The sequence below is a fragment of the Aptenodytes forsteri genome, unplaced genomic scaffold (assembly GCF_000699145.1).
Source record: "Aptenodytes forsteri isolate BGI_AS27 unplaced genomic scaffold, ASM69914v1 Scaffold82, whole genome shotgun sequence".
In the NCBI taxonomy this organism is placed as follows: Eukaryota; Metazoa; Chordata; class Aves; order Sphenisciformes; family Spheniscidae; genus Aptenodytes; species Aptenodytes forsteri.
The window spans coordinates 10,380,916-10,404,919 of record NW_008795490.1 but is presented as its reverse complement, the minus strand read 5'-3'; the positions used below and the strand labels follow the sequence as shown (position 1 = coordinate 10,404,919).

Sequence of the window (24,004 nt, the reverse complement as noted above, 5' to 3'; positions counted from 1 at the left end):
CTGATCTAACAGTAAGAGCAGGTCTAAACATGCACAGTAATACGAAGGTTGCCAGCCCTTTGCTTGTATCTGTGGATACCAAAAACAGCAGAACCAGTTCAGAATACTAGAACAACAGAATGCAGAACAAAATCTTGTTGTGCAAGTTTTAAAACTTCTATCTGTGTAACCTTTGTAAGGATTGTAGTGGGTTTTTTTGCTTTGTAATTAAGTAGCTCAAGTCCTCATGTTCCACTCTGTGTCTCACTGTGTTTCCTTCTGCAGTATATATAGTAGTGATGATGACGAAGAAGATGTTGAGATGTATGACCACGATTATGATGGTCTGCTTCCTAGGACCGGAAAACGTCACTTAGGAAAAACCAGGTGGACCCGCGAAGAGGTAAATCCAAGTTCATTCATCTCCTGCATGTAAGCAGCGTGGATCACATTCTCCTCCAAGTTGCTTATCTGCAAACTAACTTCAGTGACAGTCCCATGTATATGAATGAGGACAAAGTTTTCGACCCTTTAGCTACATTCAGTGTTTTATTTAACTTTGAGCATCGTTCCTCTCTTTTAAATAAAATGTATAGACACCATTTTTTTATGTCCACCAAGGTCTACGTTACAGGTATGTGAGTCTCCATGTAATCCTTGTTGGAGAAACAGATTAAGAGTCACCTGCAGCAATGCTTGATTGTTACTGCTGCCTCTTTTTGTTTGAAAACGGTTGCTACGTGAGAACTGACGTACGTTCAGTGTCCCACAGCAGCAAACAACTGTGGCAGAAACTGCTGCAGTCCTTTTGTGCCATTTGTGAAATTTGCACTTTAATCGCAGCATTATGATTCTGAGTGGAAATAAATTAAAAGCTGGAAGAAAGAAATCCAGCAGTCCCAAAACTGAGCATTCAAGGTGTATTTTGTTTTTGAAGGTCAGGATGCGTTTTAGTCACGGTACCCTTGTGCTGACTTTCCGGGTAAATTGTGGTATCAAACTCCTTTGCCAGGTGGATATCCTGTGGCCATTTAACTGGTTTGAGTTTATTGTGAAATACATTAATACAGTTCTTAAGCTATGTTTTTACTTTCTCCCCTCTAACGATGTATATTGATATATAAACAGTGGCAGGTCACCTCTTGCAAGCATTTTTTATTTTTTTTTAAGTCATAGTCTGCTCTTACAGAGGTGGATGTGTTTGTGATGTGGCCTGGGAGGAAGGGATGGCCGTGGAGCCCAGTGGCCACTTTCCTGTCACATGAACTGGAAGCGTACTGGGAGGCGCTAATCGGGGAAGGGTAGGGCTGCTCCCCTCCTCTTATCTCTTGGGGCAGGTCTCGCTTGTCTTACACTATCTCGATCTTTCCCAGTACATGAGATTGGTTTCTTCTGTCTTTAGGGTCTGTATTTCTGGCCTTATCATTAAAAATACTGGGCCAAATTTCTTGCTATAGCGAGTATGCAAAACTCCCTCACAGTGATCAGGAGCAAAAAGGAGCCATTAGTTTTATTGTGCGTTCATTGTACACGGATAGGCAATGAGCAAATTACTGGAACTCCCGTTACTTGCAAGACATATAAGCTTAAGGCTGTGATTTTCAGAGGTCCTCAGACAGCTGGGTGCCTGAGTGTTACTGAATTTCATTGTTATTCTGATGCCTGCCATCTAAACATCCATGCCCTCCTGTAAATCCAGTACAAGAATAACAGTTGCATTGCTTTGAGCAGTAAAATGGGAATGTATAATGCGAGTCAAAGAACAGCACAGAAAAAGTCAGTCTTTCTCCTGCAGCATGGTAAAGAACCTACCAAAATCCACAGGAGTAGAAAAATCTCCTGATTTAGGCAATTAAAAATATGAGAAGACTACAGACCACCTCACTCAGGATGCAGAAATAGATGCATAAAAAGCTAGGAGGCAATTTTGTTTTAATGTATTTCATTCGCATTATAAGGGATTGTGATATTGATTATGTCTGGGGTTTTTTTTTAATGCTTCAGGATGAGAAACTGAAGAAGCTTGTGGAGCAGAATGGCACAGAAGACTGGAAAGTCATTGCCAATTTCCTTCCTGTAAGTGGATATTGGTTTCTGTTTCCACTTCTAGTGACAACTCTTTATCAGGGGTTTCCAAGTAAGGGAAAGGGGAGTGGTTGCTTTATAGTTACATTTTTGCGGGAGATATAAAACCTCCACAGATGGAGACCTCTGAAATTTAATTAGAATATTGTGGAAACCCTTACCTTAATTTTCCTTTCATTTCTCAGAAAGGGTTGGAAAAAATCAAACAAGCAAAAATGGGGGTTGGAGGGGCGTTGCACAGTAGATGGTCAATGTGACACTGAAACAAAATGTCTCAGCACAGAGAAAAAATAGCTGTGATGAATTGTAAGCATGGTTTAGAAGATCATTGTTTTGTGAACACTTTGGCTGTTGTAGAAATACTGCATGTGAAAGCATGACAGCTATTGTGCCAGATGGTGAAGATTCAGTTTGTGTAGTTTTGGTGATACAGTCATCGCTGTAGGAACGATGGAAATATTATTTAGTTCAGTGAGCAAAGTGATGGTTGAGCACCTTCTTCTCAGGCCTACTGTATCACTCCATATTGTTTAGTAGTCGTAGCTGAAATACATCGGGAACAAGCGTACCTAGATAAGAGCGTTATCACTCTACATTCATCTTGTCTAAAGAATTATCTACTTTGCATATTTTACATTTCACTAGAATCGGACAGATGTTCAGTGCCAGCACCGATGGCAGAAGGTACTAAACCCAGAACTTATTAAAGGTCCGTGGACTAAAGAGGAGGATCAAAGGGTAATCAGTTTTCCTTTCCATCTGATTAATGCCTTACTAGCGGATTTCACGTGTTGGGACAAAACTCCTAGAGACTTTGGTGGTCCCAACACTAATATGGCCAGAGGCAGACTGATCCTATCAGTATCAATACTCAGTATTTGTGTAGTGCTTTCTCAGTTTTCTACGCAAATTAATTGATGTTGCTTTGCAGCACTGTAATGTAAAATTGCAGTCTAGAAATGCCTTAACTATTACCAGATTTTTCCTTTCGGGTAAAAGTATAAACGGGAAGTGGGGAACCTTAATTGTGTGTTAGTTTTACCGTGGCAATTTTGAGAAATGTTGTTGAAAATATTGCTCCACCATGGAAAAATTTCATTGATTCATTATGCATCGTTAAATACAGGCAGTTTTTATGTCCTTCTTTGAAGGTAATAGAACTCGTGCAGAAATACGGTCCAAAGCGCTGGTCTGTCATTGCTAAGCATTTGAAGGGAAGGATTGGAAAACAGTGCAGGGAGAGGTGGCACAACCATTTGAATCCAGAAGTGAAGAAAACCTCCTGGACAGAAGAGGAAGATAGAATTATTTACCAGGCACACAAGAGACTGGGAAACAGATGGGCAGAAATTGCAAAGTTGCTGCCTGGACGGTAATGACATATACCTTTAGCTCTTAAATAGGAAAAAAGGAAAAGGCTGCAGGTCTGAGCAGTCCGTTTCGGTTGCCTCAGGCTGCACTTTATAAATCAAAAAACTTTGGAATGAAAACCTGGAAAGCCAGTGACATCGATGTGCGTTTTTCTCACTGGGGAACTGTGCTGTTTGGTCAGTACAGGAACAGTACGCTATTTTTACATGCTTTTAACGTTTGCCATAGGTAAAAAACCCCAGTAACTAGAGCAAGACCATAACAGTTTCCTAAATGTCTGTGCAATCTTATTTGTGCTTGCAACAACTGTCAAAATTTAAATTGATTTAACAGGGCAGGATCAGGCTCTGCAAGTGGAACATAATTTACATTCAGCTAAGGGTATATCTTCAACATGAAATCCAGTCTGTTTAATCAAAATGATTTAAGAGAAGGCTGCTTCGACATTTGTAATTGCTTCTGAATCATCCAGATGATTTTGACCTGTTAAAAATCCATGTGTAAACCAGGAGAAACTGACTTCCTCAAACTCTGATCCTGGAAATACTTGTTTCATTGAAAGCTTATGCATGGCTTGCGTATAATTTCAGAGATTCAGTGTCTTATTCACTCTGTAGTAAAAGTGACTCAACATAAAGTGTAGTCAAGCAAACAATGTAAGCAAGGGAGAGGTTTCCCTTAGCGTTTCTATTCCTGCTATTTGGTGAAACATCTTCAAGATCTAAATGTAATGCCTAAGATCATGACAGCCTTTTAAGCGGGCATTCCCTAGGCTGCTTTCACTTTCTAGAAGAAAACAAGAAAGGAATTACCCCTTGGAAAGTTTTTTTGTAGCTTCCACACATAACAGATACCACTTTCAACAATACCGTGTGGTGGTGATGTTTTTTCAAATAGAGGAGCTGTTTCTAAGCTTACTCTTAAAATCTCACAGACTTGATAAGTGTGCTTTTTCTGACTCATGTATGTGAGAATTTGAATCTCAGTTCTTCTGCAGCTAAGAAAAATCCCAACACCTTTGTTTACTGAATTTGTGTGTATAGCATGATGTTGTCATTGTCTAGGTGGCCAGTTGGAACGTTGCTTGGAAGTTAGTCTTTTCACAGCTGTTCTCCACAGCCTTTCTTTCCAGCAATGAGACACAATAAAACTCCACTGTAATATTAAGACTTAGGAAGATGATGTTGGCGCTCCTTTAAGGTCGCCTCAAAAGGGTGTTAGCCTTTGCTGTCACCTCACCTCATGGGAATGAGGTGAAGCTGAAGTTAGTAATTTCTTAACAGTTTGAGGACCTAAGGTTTAGAAATTTCTTTAAAAAGTACATAAACAACCGTACCGCATTTGTCTTTTTGCCTACCTTTTATACTGAGGATCTTCCCTGAGAAGTTGAGAGTAGTATTTGTAAAGGTGGGGGCAGGGGGAAGGTCAGAGAACTGCTCAAGGTTTAAACAGAAATGCTAACAGCAGTTTCCTGCCTATTAATCTGTCTGAATTGGAAACGCTCGTTTTTAAAACTTCTCAACGTATGTTTTTCTGTTGCAGAACTGATAATGCTATCAAGAACCACTGGAATTCCACCATGCGCCGAAAGGTTGAGCAGGAGGGCTACCTGCAGGAGTCCTCCAAAGCCTGTCACTCCTCAGCAGCCACTGGCTTTCAGAAGAGCAACCACTTGATGGCCTTTGCTCACAACCCACCTTCTGCACAGCTGCCAGTAGCCAGCCAACCTCCGCTGAGCAGTGACTACCCCTACTACCACATCTCTGAGCCACAAAACGTAAGCGCCTGAAAACGTGGGGGTTTGTTTTGTTTTGCTTTGTTGAACAGGCGGGTGCAATTTAGCCATACCCGATTTCAGGAATCATGAAGGGTTTTCTCCCAGTTTTGGTGGACTCGTATGTGTTTGATGTCAGGCGAGGACTTCTTTGACTTTGACTTCATTCAGTGATGAAAATATGTACGTTTCAAGTTGATTGCTGACATTCAGGTGGTGGAATCGGGTTCAGGGGTTTTAACATCTTGTAAGCAGCGAACGTGTTTCCAGTAGTGTTCTTATAGTGGTGAATATTACATTTCTTTAAAATCAGTTGAATCTGGTTAATTCTGTGTTCTATGTCAAAATTTCCCACGTTCCCTTCAGTAATATTCTGTTTGTGGGTTGCCCGTCGGAACCAAGTAAACAAGTATTGTTTTTAATCTGATTCCTTTTCTATTAATGATTAATAATGAAACAGGCTGCTGCTTCAGACAGTTACATTGTAGAGTTTTAGATGATAATAAATTGCATCTTTTGCATTTTCACTTCAATTTAGAAAAATCTTACAAATGCATCTATAAATTATTCATCTTTTCTCATTCAGGAAGGGTAGATATTTCATATATGAATTTTCTTTCTTCCTCTGTAATGCTTACTGTCATATTCCTAAAAACTGTTTACTTTTCTTGTAAACATTGTTGGGTTTTTTGCTGTTTCATCTCCATGGACTATAAATATTAAGTACCTGAAACCAAAGTGTGTTTAACACAAATTCACAATTCAGGCAGACAATATGATAGAAATAATAACTTTTAGTGTCTTTTGCTTTTTGGCCTAGGTCCCTGGTCAGATCCCATATCCAGTAGCACTGCATGTAAATATTGTCAATGTTCCTCAGCCAGCTGCTGCAGCTATTCAGGTAGATAACTTGAACCTCATTTCAAGAGTCGATTTGTTAAACATTTGATAAGTCAAAATGCAGACATCGTACGTTAAGGAAGCACTTTAATGTAATAAGTGTGGCGAAGAGAGAAAATGGGGAAGGTGGGGGAGTTCTAACGTGGCTAATAATTGCTTCTTCTGAAGTGGATTTAAAACACAGTAGTTGACATCTGGTGTGATAGCTTTCACTTTCTCCGTTTCAAATGTCTGTACTGAAATTCAGCAGGGACTTTGGTAGTGGAAAACACAATTGACATTTGTTTCATCTTTGGGTCTAATTTGGCTGTTATAACCACAGGACGGCAAGCCATAAGCATTTTAGTTGCTACATCCTATCAGACCTTTATCTTTTCTTTTCCCTTAACTCTTAATTTCAGAGACACTATAATGATGAAGACCCTGAGAAAGAAAAACGAATAAAGGAATTAGAGTTGCTACTAATGTCGACTGAGAATGAACTGAAAGGGCAGCAGGCATTACCAGTAAGATTGTCACTGTGTGCTTGGATGGAGGGATAGCAGCATTACCCCAGTGCTTGTCTTTTTAACTTTTTACTCCCCCTCTGCCTTCGATACTAATCAAGGCTCTATATTTCCGTTTTAAAAGGATGAAACATAGCACATACATAATCTGTATTTGCTTCGTAAATTCTTTTATTGAAAAAAAAAAGCAAACAATTTGCAGGTATTTTACTTCGCAAAGTGGGAGCAGGGCTGGGCTCTGTAACGTGATGTAATATTGGAAACATGATGATTGTACGAAAATGAAAAATCCCACAGATCATAAATCAATGGGATCTGCATTTCTGAAAGTGTGCAATGGTTCATGTGATGAAAATGTAGTGCCTGTACATTAGATTTTTCTTCTCTGTTGTATTCTTTCCTTCAGCTGTGTTTTATACACTTTGTAAGCTTCAGACCTGGTGCATGTTTGACAGTTTGTTTTACTTCTCCGAATAATGTTAGATTCTTCATAACCGCATGTGTGGAGCAAATGCTGGCTATTACTGAATTCTCACACTTCGCTGTATATGCCATTGGATGTTAATGTGTGAAAAACCCTTACATAATTACTTAACACCATCACCAAAGCCAAGAATCCCCAAATCGTTTTTGAAGATAGGTGATAGCCAGCAGATCCTTTTTTTGGGTAATATTTAAATTAATAGTAAAACAACTGCATGCATGATACGTTAGTTTGGCCACTTTTTAACTTTAGTTAATGTTTTGCAATTTCTTCTGTTGCATGATCACACTGGAAAGAAACTTCTGTTAATTTGTTCTTCTGCTTTCCTAACCACGTTGATTTGACAGCCTCTTCATTGCATTGGTGTAAGCTGTAGCATTAGACAGGGATAGAAGAAGAAAAGGAGATAAGCAAACAAAAGCAACTCTAACTCTTAAACCCTTTAGCCTTCTACAGTGCTGAGCGCTCAGTAGGGAAATCCTGCCGTTTCTTGCTTCTCACAGAAAATGACTTGCAGACACTTTTTGAGCTTTTGGAGTAACACAGTATGAATTGATTATGTGTTAGTAATGATATATGCTCATAATCCTGGAAGTAAATTATGAGGTAACTTTGGGATAACAAATACAATGCCGATATTACTTAAAACGAGATCTTGCACTGATGAAAGGAAACATCTTGACAATTGTTTCATAGGCATAAGCTTTTAGATGATGATGCAACTACTTTTATCTTTCCTCCAGTGGCATCTGACACCTTGTGCAATTTCATTGCTAAGTTCCTTCTGCCTTTTTTCCCCCCTCCTTTTTTTTTTTCTTCTTCCTTTAGACACAGAACCACACATCAAACTACCCTGGCTGGCACAGCACCACGATTGCTGACAGTACCAGGACCAGTGGTGACAATGCACCCGTTTCCTGTTTGGGGGAACATCACCACTGTACTCCATCTCCACCGGTGGATCATGGTTGCTTACCTGAGGAAAGTGCATCCCCTGCCCGGTGCATGATTGTTCACCAGAGCAACATCCTGGATAATGTTAAGAATCTCTTAGAATTTGCAGAAACACTCCAGTTAATAGACTCCGTAAGTAGACTTGCCGCCTCAGGTGGATTCGTGCGTGGTCAAGGAGTAAGGGGAGAGGAACTGGGACAGTCCTAAATGTGTTTCTTTTTTTTTCCAAGTAACTTCTAATTGCTACAAGATCTGAAGCTTAGCTTCTGACATAACAAAACGCGGCTGCTCATAAATGAAGCCCTCGAGTGTGGATGCGTATGCTTTTTGTGGGTTTCTCCCTTTCCTGCTACATCTTGGTATGGGAGTGTGATTTTTAGCAAACTGCACAATAGGAGCTTGAAACGATCTCTCAATATTAAGTCTCCTTAAAACAAGATCAGAGACACCGTGAAAGATTTGAAACAATGAGATGATACTTCTTTATATTTGAAGTGACACATGCTGTAGGTTTATGTGTGGCTGCTCATGTATCTGCATCATTTTCTAAAAGATTTTGTTGTAGCTTCAATAGCTGCTTCTCAAAGTTTAAGGAACTTGCCCTGTCATATGTGAAGAACTGGAAACACGCATTTTAAATGCCAAGTAGCTGACTGACATTGACATGGGTTTTTCTTATCGTGGTCTCTGGGATACTATGTGTAACAGAAGTGGCACATTGAAATACGTTTGTTGGTGGCACCCTCCTTCAGCAGCCGAGATGTCTGCTTCATGCAGCATCACGTCCCATTCAGCACGTCCAGAGCAGGCGTGCAGGTTAGGAGGAGACCGGTCTTGGTTTAGAGCCCAAGACACACATTTTTTGGTAGCGAAAGGCACTGTCTTCATACCAAGCAGAAAACCCTGGGCAAGTAGATAGTAAGGACATCATTTGACTCATTGTTTCTTTAGGGACTCAGTTGCCAGCAGCACTGCTAGGATGTTAGACAGTTTGATGTGATCAAGGTATATACTGAAAACACAAATAAGCATTCACAGTGTTACTACTCAAATAAACAGGGTCAAGCTGCATTGAACTGGGAAGGACTTTGGTGGTGGTGGTGGTTACGGGCATATCCTAGCGCTGTGTTTTCATGAGGTGGCACTATACACTGTCTTATAGCTCCGTGCCTCCCACGTTGTTTCAGGATCCTTCATCATGGGGTGATCTCAGCAGTTTTGAATTCTTTGAAGACACAGACACTTCGGCTAGCAAAGCTCCCTCAGGCAAAGTTGCGCAGCTTCAGCAAAGAGGGGCCAGTGCTTGTAGACCTCAAGGACACCCCATCACAAACCTGAGCAAAATCATGTCGAGTCAGGACTCTCCTGGCTCACCAAAGTCCTTATCTGCCTCACAGGGCAGCGAGGCTCCGTGGGTCCTTCTTCGCAAAAGGAGAGGGCACTCCAGCCCCTTAGCCAGTGGCCACGGTAGCACCTTGGTCCTAGCTGACGTCAGCAGCTCAACTCCTCCTAAGCGCTCCCCTGTCAAAAGCCTGCCCTTCTCTCCCTCGCAGGTAGATCAAGACTTCTGCACAGATGTTACTAATTCTCAAAAGTCACCCCAGCCTTAACAATTTAGAAACTAATCCTTTGGAACAAATGACTAATTACCGTTGCGCTTGTTGATTTCACTCCGTGTTTGAATCTTCTCACTGCTCTTAGTTTTCACCGCTGAGTTTAGATCATCAGCAAGCTAACTGTTGATTCTCTTTATTTTAAATTCATCTGTGGGGCTTGGGTTTTTTTTTTTATTTGGATCATTTTTGTAGGGGAATACGATTGCCTGCTTTGCTCTTGCTGTTAACTCCTTCAACTACTAGAGTTTAACATTTCATTTGTAATACTTTCCATCTCTGTCCACTTACAGTATGATTCATTGACCTAGAAAACCCCAAACTGCATTTAAATAGCATTCAGGTTGTGAGACAAACTGACAACAACCAGAAAATTCAAATCACGGCTCGCCATGCTCAACCCGGGCCTTGTGGGGTGGAGCGGAATAGGAATGAGGAGGAAAATGGCCTGTTAAAATGGCCTGGCATGCACTTGCAAATTCCTGTTGATGGTTGCTTTGTTTCACAGCTGTAGCACTATTTAAAAGTGTTTTGGTTTTTTTGTTTGTCTGTTTGTGTTGGTTTTGCCTTGGTTTGGCTTTAGTCCTTGAAGTCAGAGAAACACTATTTCATGAAGGATACTAAAAGTTTGCATGTAATGATCTCCCACTGTATCTCCCATTACCTATTAGGTATTTTAATCATATATCATTTATCCAGTGAAATCCGTGTTTTCTTACATGCCATATTTCTATAAAGTGTATTTTAATCCAATGCAAGTTGAGTCTAGAAGGTAATACGGTGAATCGTTGTCAGAATAAAGGATACCACGATGCTCACAGATTTGTAGACACTAGAAATGGAAACAACATTTTAGGTTACTAGGTAGAACTCGTGCAAAAGCAATTTTCTCCAAACTAATACTGCTGCCTCCTTTTTGGCCAGTGATTTCCATTCCAAAACACTCCACGCACCCATCACAGGTGGCAGTTTTCATTCTGTGCTGTGAAAACAGAGCACTTTGTTTTGAGAGAGATGATAGGAAATTTATTTTCCTGTCATAAACACTTTATTCACTGCCTTAAAAGCAACTAGATTCCCTATATAAATCTTTGTGGAATTTAGCCCCATTTCCTGTGGGTTTATTCCTGAAACATCCCCTTTTCCTGGGGGAAACATTTTCCCCCAGTTCTTACTTGGGCACACTGCTCTTAATATTAATTAAAATTTATTTGCAGAAAATCCAAATCAGGCTTTTAAGATGTGGCTCTTAAAGTGGTGGAGAGTGTTTCTCATTGGAACAGAGTGTCATTTTCTTTATAACTTCCCTCTCTAGAAATGCTCGTTTTGGCTTCCTGAGTGCTCCAGCCAAACTGTTGAGTACTGTTTTGCCATGTAGTCAGGTACCCCATATACACCTACGTGCATCGTAGCGTCAGGAGAATCACTTATGTCAATCAGAAGGAAATAATCTCTTTTTCTTTTGTTCAGTAACATCAACTTAAGAAGTCAACGTTGTAATCTGGATGTCCCTGTTGATTTTTCCTTTCCCTACCTGCAGTTCTTAAACACATCGTCCAATCACGAAAACCTGAACCTGGACAACCCTGCGCTAACTTCCACGCCGGTGTGTGGCCATAAGATGGCTGTTACCACGCCGTTCCACAGGGACCAGACTTTCAAAGCTCAGAAGGAAAATCACGTGTAAGTCTGTTATCACATTGTCTTGTCGGATTCACAAGGGTTCATTTCTTCAGGTTTGCATGCAACCAAAGTGCTGGGTCACTGTATGCTTCCTGCAGCGTTGTTTGCTAACACATTCAGATTTTTCTTAGTTTGGAGTAAAACTTCCACTTTATAACTGTGGAGGTGGGTTATTAATACAGAACAATCATGCATATAGACTCACCAGTTTTTTAAATAAAGCCATTCCACCTTATCACAGTTAAACAGATGTTCTGCCAGAAAAGCAAAATGGATTATAGGATTGCAGGAAAATATTTGTCTGAGTCTCACAGCAGCCACTGCCTGTATGCATGTGTTTCTGTAAAGACGTAATATTTCCAAGCATGTTCCTTTAAAGTTTTTCTCCCTCTTTTAAAGTTTCAGAACTCCAGCAATCAAGAGGTCGATATTAGAGAGCTCTCCAAGAACACCCACTCCATTCAAAAACGCACTTGCAGCTCAGGAAATCAAATATGGTCCTTTGAAGGTGCTGGTAAGAAGGAAACAATGATAAAAGTTGCTTTGATATTAGTGCAGAGGGATGTTCTGGGACTTGGATATAACATTTCTTCCTTTCAGCCTCAAACTCCGACTCATCTTGTAGAAGATCTGCAGGACGTTATCAAGCAGGAGTCGGAGGAATCTGCAATAGTGGCTGGGCTACATGAAAGTGGACCCCCTTTGCTGAAGAAAATCAAACAAGAGGTAAATCTCAAACTTACCTGAGGCAATTTAATTCAGCACTCTTTGCTGAGAAACTTATACCAATACCTGTTCTGTTAAATAGCTGTGTCTGTTTTTCTTTCATGTGAGCCCCAAGATCTTAGTGTTGGTTCTATATAGTATACTAGGCATGCCTAATTCATCTCCCATTGATTTCCATAGAAGTCTTTCTGCTGTTTTCAGCAGGGGTTTGCTTGGGCTGTTCTAATGCAGTTTTCATTTGAAACTTAAAAAGAAAAAAAAATTAGACAGGAATTTGGATTGAATCTTTCTAATATTGGTGAAAACTATAGAAGAACCCCACGGGGACAAAGCTCCATGGAGTGACTTAGAAACCTGAACATTTGAGGACATTGCATTATATTACTTTGTCACTAAAGTTCTAAAAATACATATATTCTCAATCCTTTCTAGGGGATTAAACTCCTGAATACTGACAGAGCGCTGAGTGCAAGTATTCAAAGTTTTATTAGGTGGGGATTTTTTTTGAGAACCTTGAACTTTTTTCTTCTGCAAAGAGCAAGGGTGCTCTAAAAGACAGTACTGTAAACATGCATTATGCACAGCTGGGAAGAATATTTATTCAATTTATTAAGCAACTGACAGATAAATCTCCTTCCAGTCAGTTAGGTACTGGTTTTTATCATGGTGCCTTTCCTGCTTTCAGGTGGAGTCTCCAACAGATAAAGCTGGAAATTTTTTTTGCTCGAATCACTGGGAAGGAGAAAACCTGAACACTCAGCTCTTTACACATGCATCTACTATGGAAGATGTGCCAGTAAGTGCAAGTTTTCACACCGCCAAATGATTTTGCTGTTTTACATCCCTGTTCAGTTCTTAAATGCAAGAGAGAAAATATTTTGTCTGACCTTCCTCACAAGTAGGCATTTTTCATTATTTCCGTATCATTTTCTTATATTAAGCATAAGCATAAAAATCCCACTCTTAATTAGATCACTGTAATGCCTATAGAAGGTAGCAGAAGTTGCAGTCATTGTGCAGCCCACAGTCTTTGTAATGAGCCTGCACTTGGAGGATGCCTGCACCTGTGTATAGAAATGACTAGGTCACGGAGTTAAAACTGGTAAAAGAAAGAGAGAGTCTGTTTTGTTTTGTGCAAAGGAGACCTTGCATAAGCATAGTTCCCTTTGCTTCGCCAGGACTCCTCAACGTTACTGTTATTCTTGCACTTGGGAGTTTCACTGGATGAAAAACCTTTGCACGTGACAATGCCCCTGCAAAGCCAAGTCCCAGGGACTCCAGGCTGAGGGCTGCTCCCAGGCTGAGCGCTGTCTGTGGCTGTGCCCGGTGTTGCACCCTCTGCAGTCAGGCTGAATTTGCTTTTAATATGTTCAAATTCAGGTTGTTCTCTTGAGTTACTGAAGACCCTTTTTGTTTTCTTCTCCTGTTCAGAATCTTCTTACCAGCTCCATTTTAAAGATGCCTGTGTCTGAAGAGGATGGTAGTTTTCACAAAACATTTGCAGTACCTAGGAACAGGCCACTAGCTAGTCCTCTACAGGTAACTATTCTTTGATAAAAATACCCTTTGTGTATAAAAGTACATATATATATATTGCTTTCTCACAGACTGATTTTAAGTTTTGAGTATGGAAGAATGAAACGTTCACATGAATGTGGTTGAGGATCTCACTTTACCTGTGGAGTGTGAGGACGCGGAGGCTACAGCTGTGCCAGGAAGCTAAACAGGGCAAAGCCCTGTGTGTGGGGCATTCTAACTCAGCTGGCTCAAGTGTTAAATTGGTAGGATTGAGAATTAACGCGGGCCAGGGGCTTTTTCCTATAGGCTTCTTGTAGGCAGCTCTGCTGTTCTGGAGATCAGGAGAGTTGGGTGGTGTGGCGGTGGCCAGAACTTGTCACGGGCCTCGGGGCGAGAGCAGAGACTCTAGCACTGCCCGGCTGGCCCGCGCAGGTGCAGTCAGTATTGCCCATCCAACCAAGCACCAGGGTGGCCTTTCCCTGAGCGCAGGCTGAGGTTGCACCAGAAATGTGGTTGTAAACGGTGGTCTGAAGGGACCTTGTAATGCTTATGTCCAGTTGTACGTCTTGGGATCTCTGAATGGAATTGAATGTGCGGCTGTTTTAATGTAAGCCAGATGTGAGGCTGGGGTTTACATATTTATGCTTTTTCCAAGTGTTAACAAACATACACATTTGCTGTACTTAAAAATATAGCTGTTACATAGGGCCTGATCCAAAGCCCACCAAAGTCATTAGCAGACCCTTTGTCAACTCTTGTGGACAGAAGTCATTCAGAGAACAAAACACAGTGTAGGTAATGATGAATTATCCTTCCAACACAGCCCGTATTTTTAAGGTAGGTGAATAAATGATTTTATATCCCTTCTCCACACGGGCAAATTGAGGGAAGGTGCCTCATTCCCCAGGGTGAGTCACTGTCAGAAAGGAAATTATAACTCCATCGTTCCTGACTTTCAGACAGATAGTCCACATGGCTAATCCTTTCTTTCCTCCCTCTTTCCAGAACTTACATTAGGGGTTATTTACAGTAGGAAGGAATGAACAAAACATGGCTTTGATTAAGCATCTCTAGCCAGGCATTATAAAGTGAGATACTAAAATTTCACACGTGTCCCCGTTGGGTGCAGTTTGCCAGGGAGTAGGTTTGTATTTTGCACTGCAGAATCAGTTGATGAAAATCAGCTTTGGAGAGCAGGGGTTGTGTCTCCCCTCTGCATGGGGGTGCCCGTAGGGACCAAAGACTCACACTCCCTATTGCTTATTTGCTCTTTCCTCATGAACCGTGTTTCTTAGCTGCACCGTGGTAGACGGCTAAGAGGAGGGTTTGAAGATCCACTGCCCCTGGGTTGGGGCAGTTATTTAGGGACTGAATTCAGACCATCTCGTGGCAAAGGAGCCCAGGGCTCCAGCTTTGCAGGAGGTCACTGGAGCTTGCCAGTGGGCGCGTGGGAGGAGGCTGCTGGTCCCGCTGCCTTGCCAGCGCGCCGACGCCGGGCCATATCCCAGCCAAACTCTGGGCTCCTCCATAGGTTTAGGGCAACATTTTCAGGTAGCCAAACAGAGCATGTTGTGGGTTGTCCTGTTAGTGGTAGTTGCCTGCGCTCTGCCTGTAATAAAAACAAAGCATCTGAGGTGCCTGTAAAATAGGATCTTTTGATATTTGGCGTTATGTTTCCTGCTGTCTAAAAATAATTTCTTTACAAGCTGCTGTAAATGAAAGGGCTTGTTTAACCTTCTCTCCTCACTCACACTGATTTCGTTCAGGAAGTTTACATGAGTCAATTTGTGGGCCATTCTGGATCCCATTCTTCAGCCCTTGCTCAGGAAAAGCCTTTAATTTTGCATGTTAAAAGTCAGGTATTCTCATTGTTTGAATAAAGATGACTTTTCCTTAAGTAGGAACTAAGTTAAAAATGACTTCCCAACTCATCTCAGTGTTTAAAACGTGTTGAACTGAAAGAAAAAGCAGTTGTAAAAAGCCCCAAAATGAATACTTACTATGCAGCTTCTCAGTGTACCAGTATGAAGGTAAAATTATTCTCTCTGCTGATGAAGAAATATTGAGTGTCTCAGCTGAACTGTAATTCTAAATGAAGAATGAGGCTAGAGGTTTCTGTGATGATGGCACAGACAGCTTTTTCAGAATGAAATACAGACTTTTTATAACAATGCGGTCTTGTCTGCTGATCGCTGTGCTCTCTGAATTGGACTTAGTGTCATGGTTAAAAGGGAAAATCTGCTTCATCCCTGGTAAGACTTGCTTGGCCTCACATCAGCGGGGAGTTTGGCCCCGTACAGCTCAGAAAGGACAGGCGGTCTGGCTCTCTTTCATGCCAGAAACTGCTGCTGCTCTGCCCTAATGCTTCTACCCCTCCGTCCCAGTGGAGCCAGCCGTCTGTGATGAGGACACAGCGTGTCTAAAGGGTGCAAAGCAATTGAAAATGTTAGCGTTTGCGCTTGATTTTGACTGGTAGCATTTTGTGCATGATCGGTTTCTAGCATGTTCTTGTTCTATGCTTTCAAGTTTATAATTTGGTATATCGCCCACATACATGTACACACACACTGACACACACGCAAACACTGGACTAAATCTATTGATTCCATGCAGGTAGACGTTAAGCACGAGGGAACTCATCTGGGTGAGATTTAATTGTGTCTGCGTATGTTTACATTGCTGCTGTTAATATTTTGGGCCTGATCCAGCTGTTCTTACTTAGGTAAATTCTCATTGACTTCGGTCCAAGTAAGAATTATAGCGCACTCTGCACCTTGGGATGTGTGCATGGAGAGGGAAGAGAAGAAAGAGAGCGCTAAGCTTACCTTTTTTTTAATAAGCTTGGTTCTTAAAATTCCATTTTCTTTTCAATTTGAACTTAAATAAGAGGGAGGTAGCATGTTTACCAGCCTGCAGTATTTTTCATTGGTTTAATAATTTGCACTGTATTTACATAAAGAAAAAGATACTTGGCTAGCAGTAAGCTCACCAAAGTGCCTGATTACTTATTGTTTTGCTGTTAAATTCCACAGAAGGCAAGAGTAACAAATGTTCAAAGCAATCTCTAAGGATATTTTTTACTGCATTTTGGACACACAACTGATCATATGCAACTTAGCAAATGCTAGTTGCTGACCATATCAGATAGCATGATATGATTCACCATCACTTAGGAGGAACAGCATGTCGCATCATTTGGCATGTGAGGTCAGGTAGCTGCGTATGACTGCACTGGGAATGTGGTGGTATCGGTGTTGCACTAGAGCAATGGGAGAAAAAGCCTTCATAAACGCAAGATGAGTTTGGGCTTCATCCACATTTGGTCCCCTGGTTAAGTCTCTAAAACATTGGATGTAAAGGCAGCTGTGTGTAGGATCTTTCTGGTAAGGTATGAAGGTTCAGCCAGCTTTTTTATCCTGCACATCATTGGGTATTCCCTTACTGGCAGGGCAGGAATAGGAGATGTCTCACCAAACCCATGTGTTGCCTTGGGGTGGAATTACTCTTACACTCCATTGCATGGATCCCAAATACTTCTGCTGTATATTGATGGAGTTAGTTACAACCTCTATTTTTGCATCCTATATTTTTGTCACTCAAACAGTACTTAGTTTCACTGTAGGGGGTTTTTGGCTTCACTAGGAACTTTTCCAAGGGTTAAGATTTTGGGATAACATATGAAGCCCTTACTGAGGCAAACTGATGATCTGTACTGAGCATTTGCTTGAACAGTGCCTCCTAAGAGGTTATGTAAAAACTGTGTTTCTGGCCCTTCCTGTGTAAAAGTTATGTTTTATTTCATGTTCCGTAGCAGTAGCAGTACACAATACAGACTCTCCTAACATAGACATTTTAACAGATAGAAAAGTAGGCTAAATCACAGACCATCCACCTAACCCTGCAGGCTATCAAAAGACACCATGAAATGGAACCTTTTAAGAAATAGCACTGCTTTGATATCTTCTTCCCCCAGTAACAAAGGAAACAACACAAGGTAGAAGCCCTGCAAGCTAAAGAGAATGTTCTTCAACCCCTAGCTCCTGTCACTTTCCATTTTTTAACCACAGACTGACACGTTTGAGCTCGAATTTCCTGACTTTCAGTGGTTTATGTAACTATTTTCTTTAAAGAGTAAGTTTAAAGGATTTTAAAACAGTTACTTAGTTAACCTTTTCAAGAGTGTGAGCTGTCATTAACCTTAATTTTCTCCGTTTAAAAAGTGAAATGTGGAATTTCATTTGCAGCTGGTTGTCAGACAAAATGTATAGGCGAGGCAGCATGCTCTTCTGCAGCAGCAGACTTTCTCTGGTTTTCCTCCATGGCTTTTTTTGGGGCAAGAAGATCCCAAAGTCTCATACTCTTCCTTGTTTAATCAAGGGAGAGGGGGAAGCACGCTGTGCTCAAGCCCCGGCAGGTTTAAGATTTGCACAGCAAGGGAAGGTAGCCCTGTGGGTTTCCCTCACTTGTGTTGTCCCTTCTCTCGCCAGTGGCTGACGTGTACAGGAGCTGTGCTCGGCACAGCTGAGGGAGCAGAAGGAGGTTTGAAGTTACAGGCCAGTCATTGCATGTTTTCCTCCCAGGGCAGCAGAATTTGGGTTGCAAACAGATCAGGAGTTACAGCTGCCCCGAGCAGGCAGTGGTCTCTCAGAAAGAAGAAAAGTGGCAGCTTAACTATCAGCCATTTGCAGCAATGTGTTCTGATCCGTGAATAAAAAAAATTACTTAAGGACAAAACTGGAAAGGGGCTGAATATCCTAATGTGAGTTGCAGGTGCTTAGCCCATTTCCGTATCTCTTCCATTAGCCTTACTTGGAAAGCTCATACATCTCAGAACAGGAGTTTTGTCTGAGTAAGGGCTTCAGGGTTAAGCTCTTAAAAGTGCCACCAAATAGCTCTTTCTAGCTCTGGTATCAGGCTTATAATAAAAGCTGAAAAGTTGGACCATCTTACTCTCTCACATTTAGCAAGCTGTATTTCTGAGCAACTGGGGAAGCCCCAGAGTTTAGGAGAAGGCTGTCCCATGCCCCAGAGGAGAACTAGCAACATGAGCAGAAATAGTGCTCTGCTTTAGCAAATTAAGTAGAATTCATTTATGGTCACTTGAGTGTGTCTCTAATGTCTGGTCTTGATCAGTAAAAGGGCTTCTCTTGGTTCTGCATCCTTACAGAACAGAAAGCCGTACTGTTCTGCATGATACCCATCGTATTCTGCTGTGAAATTGCTTTGTTTAGAGCGTTGATAGTTTTACTGTTTCAGAAGGAGTACTGCATTTCTGTTGCAAGCCTTCTCTTCAGTGGCATGTTCTGTGAATTATCCATACTGTGTAATCTAAGGGAAAACTGGCAAGAAATCCAGCTTTTTGCAGTAGAGAAACACGATAAGATACCTTCTAATAGCCTGAGCCTTCTAAATATTTTAAACATTTTGGCTTTTTCTTGTTTTAAATGCCAGCACAACTTGGCTAAATTAATGGGAATGTATGTAACACCAATAACTTTGCTGGAGTTGCTGAAGATACCTGCCAGCATAGTGGAGATTTGAAATCTGTCTTCTAACACAGTTCTTTGCCCAAAGATTTTTACTACACTTCCATCAGTTTGGGAACTTGGTACTGCAGGACTGCAGCAGCGTTTGGTTTTGGCATCCACTCCGAACAGGCAAGGTGTCGTAATGCAGGAGCTTTCTTAAGCTATGCAGACAGCACATGAAAAGGCGGTCCAGCCTCCGAGTGCAGAAGGACTAGTTCTGTTAGAAAAGCACCTTTCCACAGTCTTTTCTTTCCTTACTCTGGTCTGTTTTCTCTAGATGGTCCAAGTTTTTATTTAAAGTGCTTTAACTGGATATCCCAGTTACAGCTTTGACAGTTTGTTTACAGTTCACATCTGCCTGAGGGCAGCTGAAGGCACGTTACAGGATAAGTAAGGTAGTTTTGCTGCCAGGAGAAGGATGTGCTGGTAGGATTACTGAGGTTAAAAAATCGAGCCAGGGAGAATGACATAGCTGGAATTGTACCATGGGTCTGTAATTTTATCCTATGGGAACTCATAGTAGTATACGTTCTTCTCCCCCCTACTCCCTGTTTTAACTTAAAGAGAGAAAACTGCTGTGTGTGGAGGAGAAAAATACAGCTGGAAGTACTGGCTGAAAAGGCTTAAATTCTTTTAATTGACAGCAAAACTAAGAGCAGTCTCCCGCTCTTTGAGGCAATAAAAAAAAAAATATATGGAATGAATTGTACTGCGGAAATCCCTTTCTTTCCCCACTGGCTAGGGATTTAGGTGCCAAAACGAACACTTCACTCTTAGATGGCTGAATTTAAGTGGGATGAATCCACTGAATCAATGAAAACATGCCCATCAATTTCGGTGGGTTTCGGGTGAGGCCTTTTGGCTTCTAGTTACAAAGCTTTTGTGTTTCCATCTGTTGATTTGCAGAGTTTGACCTTTGAATGCGATAGGGGAGATGCAGTGCGCATTCTGCAAAAGGAGTGGTTTGACTTTGCTTTCTGTGCTGTTCTCCTGCACGCCTCTACCTTTCTGCCCGGGTCTCTTCTCTTTTGATACGTTTGCTAAGTGCTGCTTTCTGCGGGGCGCTGCCACTTTCCTGTAACAGAGCCCTGTCGATATTCGCTGCGGTGCTGGCGTGGAAGGAGGCGTTGTGCTTTTCCCTTTTTACTAAGTGCTCCCGTAGCTGTGTGTGCCTAGAGACAGCAAAGCGCTCTGCCTGGGTCGTGGGACCCAGCGCTCCCTGCCAAGAAGGGAAGTAAAACTTCTCCTGTCAGGATGACTTTCACACGTGCCTCCGGCACTGCGCTGCAGGGCTGGCAAGGCAGAGGCATTGTGCTTTGTTTTGTGTTGGCTGCTGAGAGCCAAGGCTTCAGCCAGAAAATGTTTATTAAAAATACCCACTTTAAATGTTATCCGAGTTCCCCAGGATAGAATTGAAAGTTGTCTTAGTAAATATACTGCTTTAGTAAATATACTGCTTTGGGTCAAATTCTGCTTTCTTTGCTGGAGCAAAGCTCTCACCACCGTCAGTGAGACTGCAAAGTTAGTCTCTTCTTATAAATTTGTCAGAAGAGGAAAAAAAATAGTGTAATGTATTTCTGGGGAAATAATACAAGGGTCAAAACTCCGTGGGGAGATTCTCGGGCGCTGTCTCTTCGGCAAAACTTGAGTAAGTTGTTTCAAGCAGGCTCAAGTCAGGGGTCTAGCTGATCCTCCTGCCGCTTGCTGTGTCTGCTGCCCAGCGCTTCCCCGGGGCGCTGGGGCGGCCCAGCCCGGAGGGAGGGCAGAGGGTTACTGCCTGCCTGAGCGGCTTCTGCTGCGCTGACATCAGGTTAAATGAAGACCAGGCTTTCAGTGGAATGAGTGACATGTAGCAGCCTGCTGAGATGTTGGAGATATCAAGATACAGATTTATTATTTTTTCTAAGCACACGGCTGTTAATACAAAGAGCTCAGTGTAGATACTAACAATTAAGCCTAATTTATGAAATCGGGACACTCCTTGCCTGAAGTTACTTCTATTTTTTAAAAATTGACATACTGTGACAGATGAACTTTTCCGTACATGTTTTCAGTTATTTAGGGGACTGCTGATCTCACTTGTCTAGAGCAGTGCATTTGAGCTTTGGGAGATCATGGGGAAATACCGGTTGGAAACATATTTTTGTCCTTTGAAATGACGGATATTCTGGAACTACCAACTGCTTTTGGGGTGTGCAGACCAAATCTGACTTCTAAGTAAATCCGATGGCATTGTACCAGGCATTAATTTGGTCCCTGATGCAAATACCTCTAAAATAATAGTGTGAAATATTCACAGGTGCCTGAGTCCCACTGAGGATCAACAGGAGGCTGTAGGTTCCCAGCTGATGTAGGTGCCTTTGAAAAAGTTACCCTGGAAGCTGTTTAACCAAAACATGAAAGAAGCTGTGGCGTGTCGCATGCATGTCTGCGGCATGCGGAAAGTATGTCACACCTGCTTTTTGGCTGTGGCGTGTGCCCTAGGCTGAGCCACAGCACAAGGTATACAGCCTGCCCAGGTTGAACCACTCTAGAAAAGAGGTGTCTGGCATGTTTGTTCACTTCACAGATGGCGGCTTTCCCACAAAAAGCTGCAGAAACTTAATGATTTGAGGCCTGACCTGGTTCTCCTTCACACGGGGAACTCTCACCGAAGCTCAGCGGGAGCTGTGCCTGCAAAAAGGCATCAGGAGCAGAGACAACATTTGGAACTTGTCTACAGAGAAGAGAAAGCTGTGTCTAGGGAAGCCCAGCAGAAGTTTACAGAGGACTAACATGCTTGCTCTCATCTTGGCCACGCTGCTTACTTATCCATTGGTTTTGTCCCTTTTAGACTGTAAGCCCTCCAAGGCAGGGAACCTCGGTCCCTGTGTTTGTACCAGTGCCCTGATTAGGGCACGTTATGAGAAATTATCTGTATTTCATATGTTGCCCAGCCTTTTACTATCCATATGTCTCAGATAACACTGTTTACAGTCAGAAGAGCATTCTCTAAACATTTAGGCCAGAGAATAATTTAAGGATCTTCTTGCACACTTAGCAACTAGAAGGAGCAGCATAAAGAGCCATGGGCATGCCGGGACAGTTCTGCTCTTAGCAGGCGGTTTGCAGTCCGCTAAATTATGCTTCACCCAGTGTCCTAGACGTTGGGAAGGCTTTGGCCATCTCGTTGAGCAGTGTAGATCTTGAACTGCAAAGATGATCCTTGTTGAAAGCAGAGGAAAATAGAGAAGGGTTTCTCCTGACTTGTCTTTGTTGGTGGATCTTGGGTGTAGACCTTCCCAATCTTCAACAGTACTGGGATCTCCTCGCTGGCAGGCAGCTTTCCATTAAGCACAGTCATGTGCATTTTTGGAATGCAGGGTATTCATGCAACTAGCTCCATATAATAATAGAGTTTTTATTCAGAGCTTAGTGAGTATCTCGACGTGGAAAAGCAGACGCACTGAGTAAGTGAAAGACTTCAACAGAAAAAAAATAAGTGTGTGTAAATGTGTGTGTATACTGGTAAATTCCAGGAGCTTTGAAATTTCATTACTGTTTATAGCTCAAGGCAATGAGAAACATCTCACATGTGTAGTGAGTAAATAAATACAGTGTGCACAGCCCTCTGCAGATATGTTTATCTCACTTTAACATTATACTAAATGGTGTCTGTAACCTCCATAAATACCACAAGAAGTGAAATGGCTTACACGATAATTAAAATGCTGTTTCTGCTGAGAGTTGTCCCCCCCACCCTCCCTTCTCCCTTGAGGAGGAGCTCTGCTAATGGGCACGTGCTAATCGCTGCGCACAGGTGAAAGCAGCTTTGAGCGCCGGACCTTTTGTGAGCGGTGGTCAGGCTGCCAAGATCGTCAGGTTCGTTTAGGGAACGCAGGGGCAGAGCAGCTGTATTTCTAGAGTGAAGGTTCAGCAGGAATTTGTGTGTGGTGATAGCGCTGAACATTATAACTGTGGGCTTTAACCTGTCTGTGCCCTGTTGACTGTAAAGTCCACCTGCAAGTAAATTCTCTTTCTAGACCTTTCACTGAAAGGAAAGATTAAAGGCAAGGCTGTAGATACAGCCTCGTAGAGAAGACACTTTGAGAGAGAAGTGGGGAGGTTTGGATCCTGGCTGTTGTGGTGTGCCCCTCTGCAGGTCGTCTGGTCTGCCCACCCCTCCAGTCGCTACCTGAGAAGTGGGGGTGATAATTTTTTTTGCCTGTTGTGTTGAGAGAGAGAAGTGGGGAGGTCTGGATCCTGGCTGTTGTGGTGTGCCCCTCTGCAGGTCGTCTGGTCTGCCCACCCCTCCAGTCGCTACCTGAGAAGTGGGGGTGATAATTTTTTTTGCCTGTTGTGTTGAGATTTCTGTTTCTCTGGAGACGGGACAACATCCTACTGTGTGTTCATGCAACACGTCATCGCGAGCGGGCCCAGCTTCAGCTGGGGCTACGAATACATCACATGACGTTCACCCCAAATCTCTCTGCCTGCTTCTAATTTAGCATCTGAACAACGCCTGGGAGTCAGCGTCCTGCGGGAAGATCGAGGATCAGATGGCCCTGACGGATCAGGCACGCAAGTACATGGCCGCCTTCCCCACCCGGACTCTGGTGATGTGAAAGGGTCGACGGACAGAGAAGCATTATGGTTTTGAGAACACTTCACCTCCGCTGGGAAATTCCGGTTCCTCTGCATGAAAACTTTTCATGAATGGGAGAAGAGCCTATCTTTGTTGTGGTACAACAGTTGGGAGCAGCACAAAGTGCATTTAGTCACTCAGCATATATTTTCTTGTTGGATTTCACCCAACTTAAGAGGATTTTTTTTTTTTTAATAAATGATACTTGCCTAAATTATTAGGTATTAAGTTTGAATCAGTAATTAATGATCTTAAGTGC

At 42.3% G+C, this 24,004-nt stretch overlaps 1 protein-coding gene across 2 annotated transcripts; it reads left to right on the top strand.

The window, feature by feature from the left end:
• Window positions 1–226: 226 nt before the first annotated feature.
• MYB (MYB proto-oncogene, transcription factor) lies at window positions 227–23,842 on the top strand. Of its 2 annotated transcripts, XM_019472636.1 has the most exons (15): window positions 227–382; window positions 1,984–2,055; window positions 2,710–2,802; window positions 3,216–3,436; window positions 4,978–5,212; window positions 6,030–6,110; window positions 6,511–6,615; window positions 7,928–8,185; window positions 9,241–9,606; window positions 11,207–11,349; window positions 11,749–11,863; window positions 11,950–12,075; window positions 12,761–12,871; window positions 13,507–13,614; window positions 23,609–23,725. In XM_019472636.1, the coding sequence occupies exons 1-15, from the start codon at window positions 227–229 to the stop codon at window positions 23,723–23,725; spliced, it is 2,307 nt and encodes a 768-aa protein (XP_019328181.1). The 2 variants fall into 2 exon arrangements, with proteins under 2 accessions (XP_019328181.1, XP_009279762.2); XM_009281487.2 differs by lacking the exon at window positions 9,241–9,606 and having other exon boundaries at window positions 265–382; window positions 23,609–23,842.
• The last annotated feature ends 162 nt before the right edge of the window (window positions 23,843–24,004 follow it).

Coding starts and splice junctions, on each gene's coding strand:
- MYB (XM_019472636.1), top strand. CDS start 227: ATGTTCCACTCTGTGTCTCACTGTGTTTCCTTCTGCAGTATATATAGT. Junction 383..1,983: donor CCAGGTGGACCCGCGAAGAG/GTAAATCCAAGT, acceptor TTAATGCTTCAG/GATGAGAAACTGAAGAAGCT. Junction 6,616..7,927: donor AAGGGCAGCAGGCATTACCA/GTAAGATTGTCA, acceptor TTCTTCCTTTAG/ACACAGAACCACACATCAAA.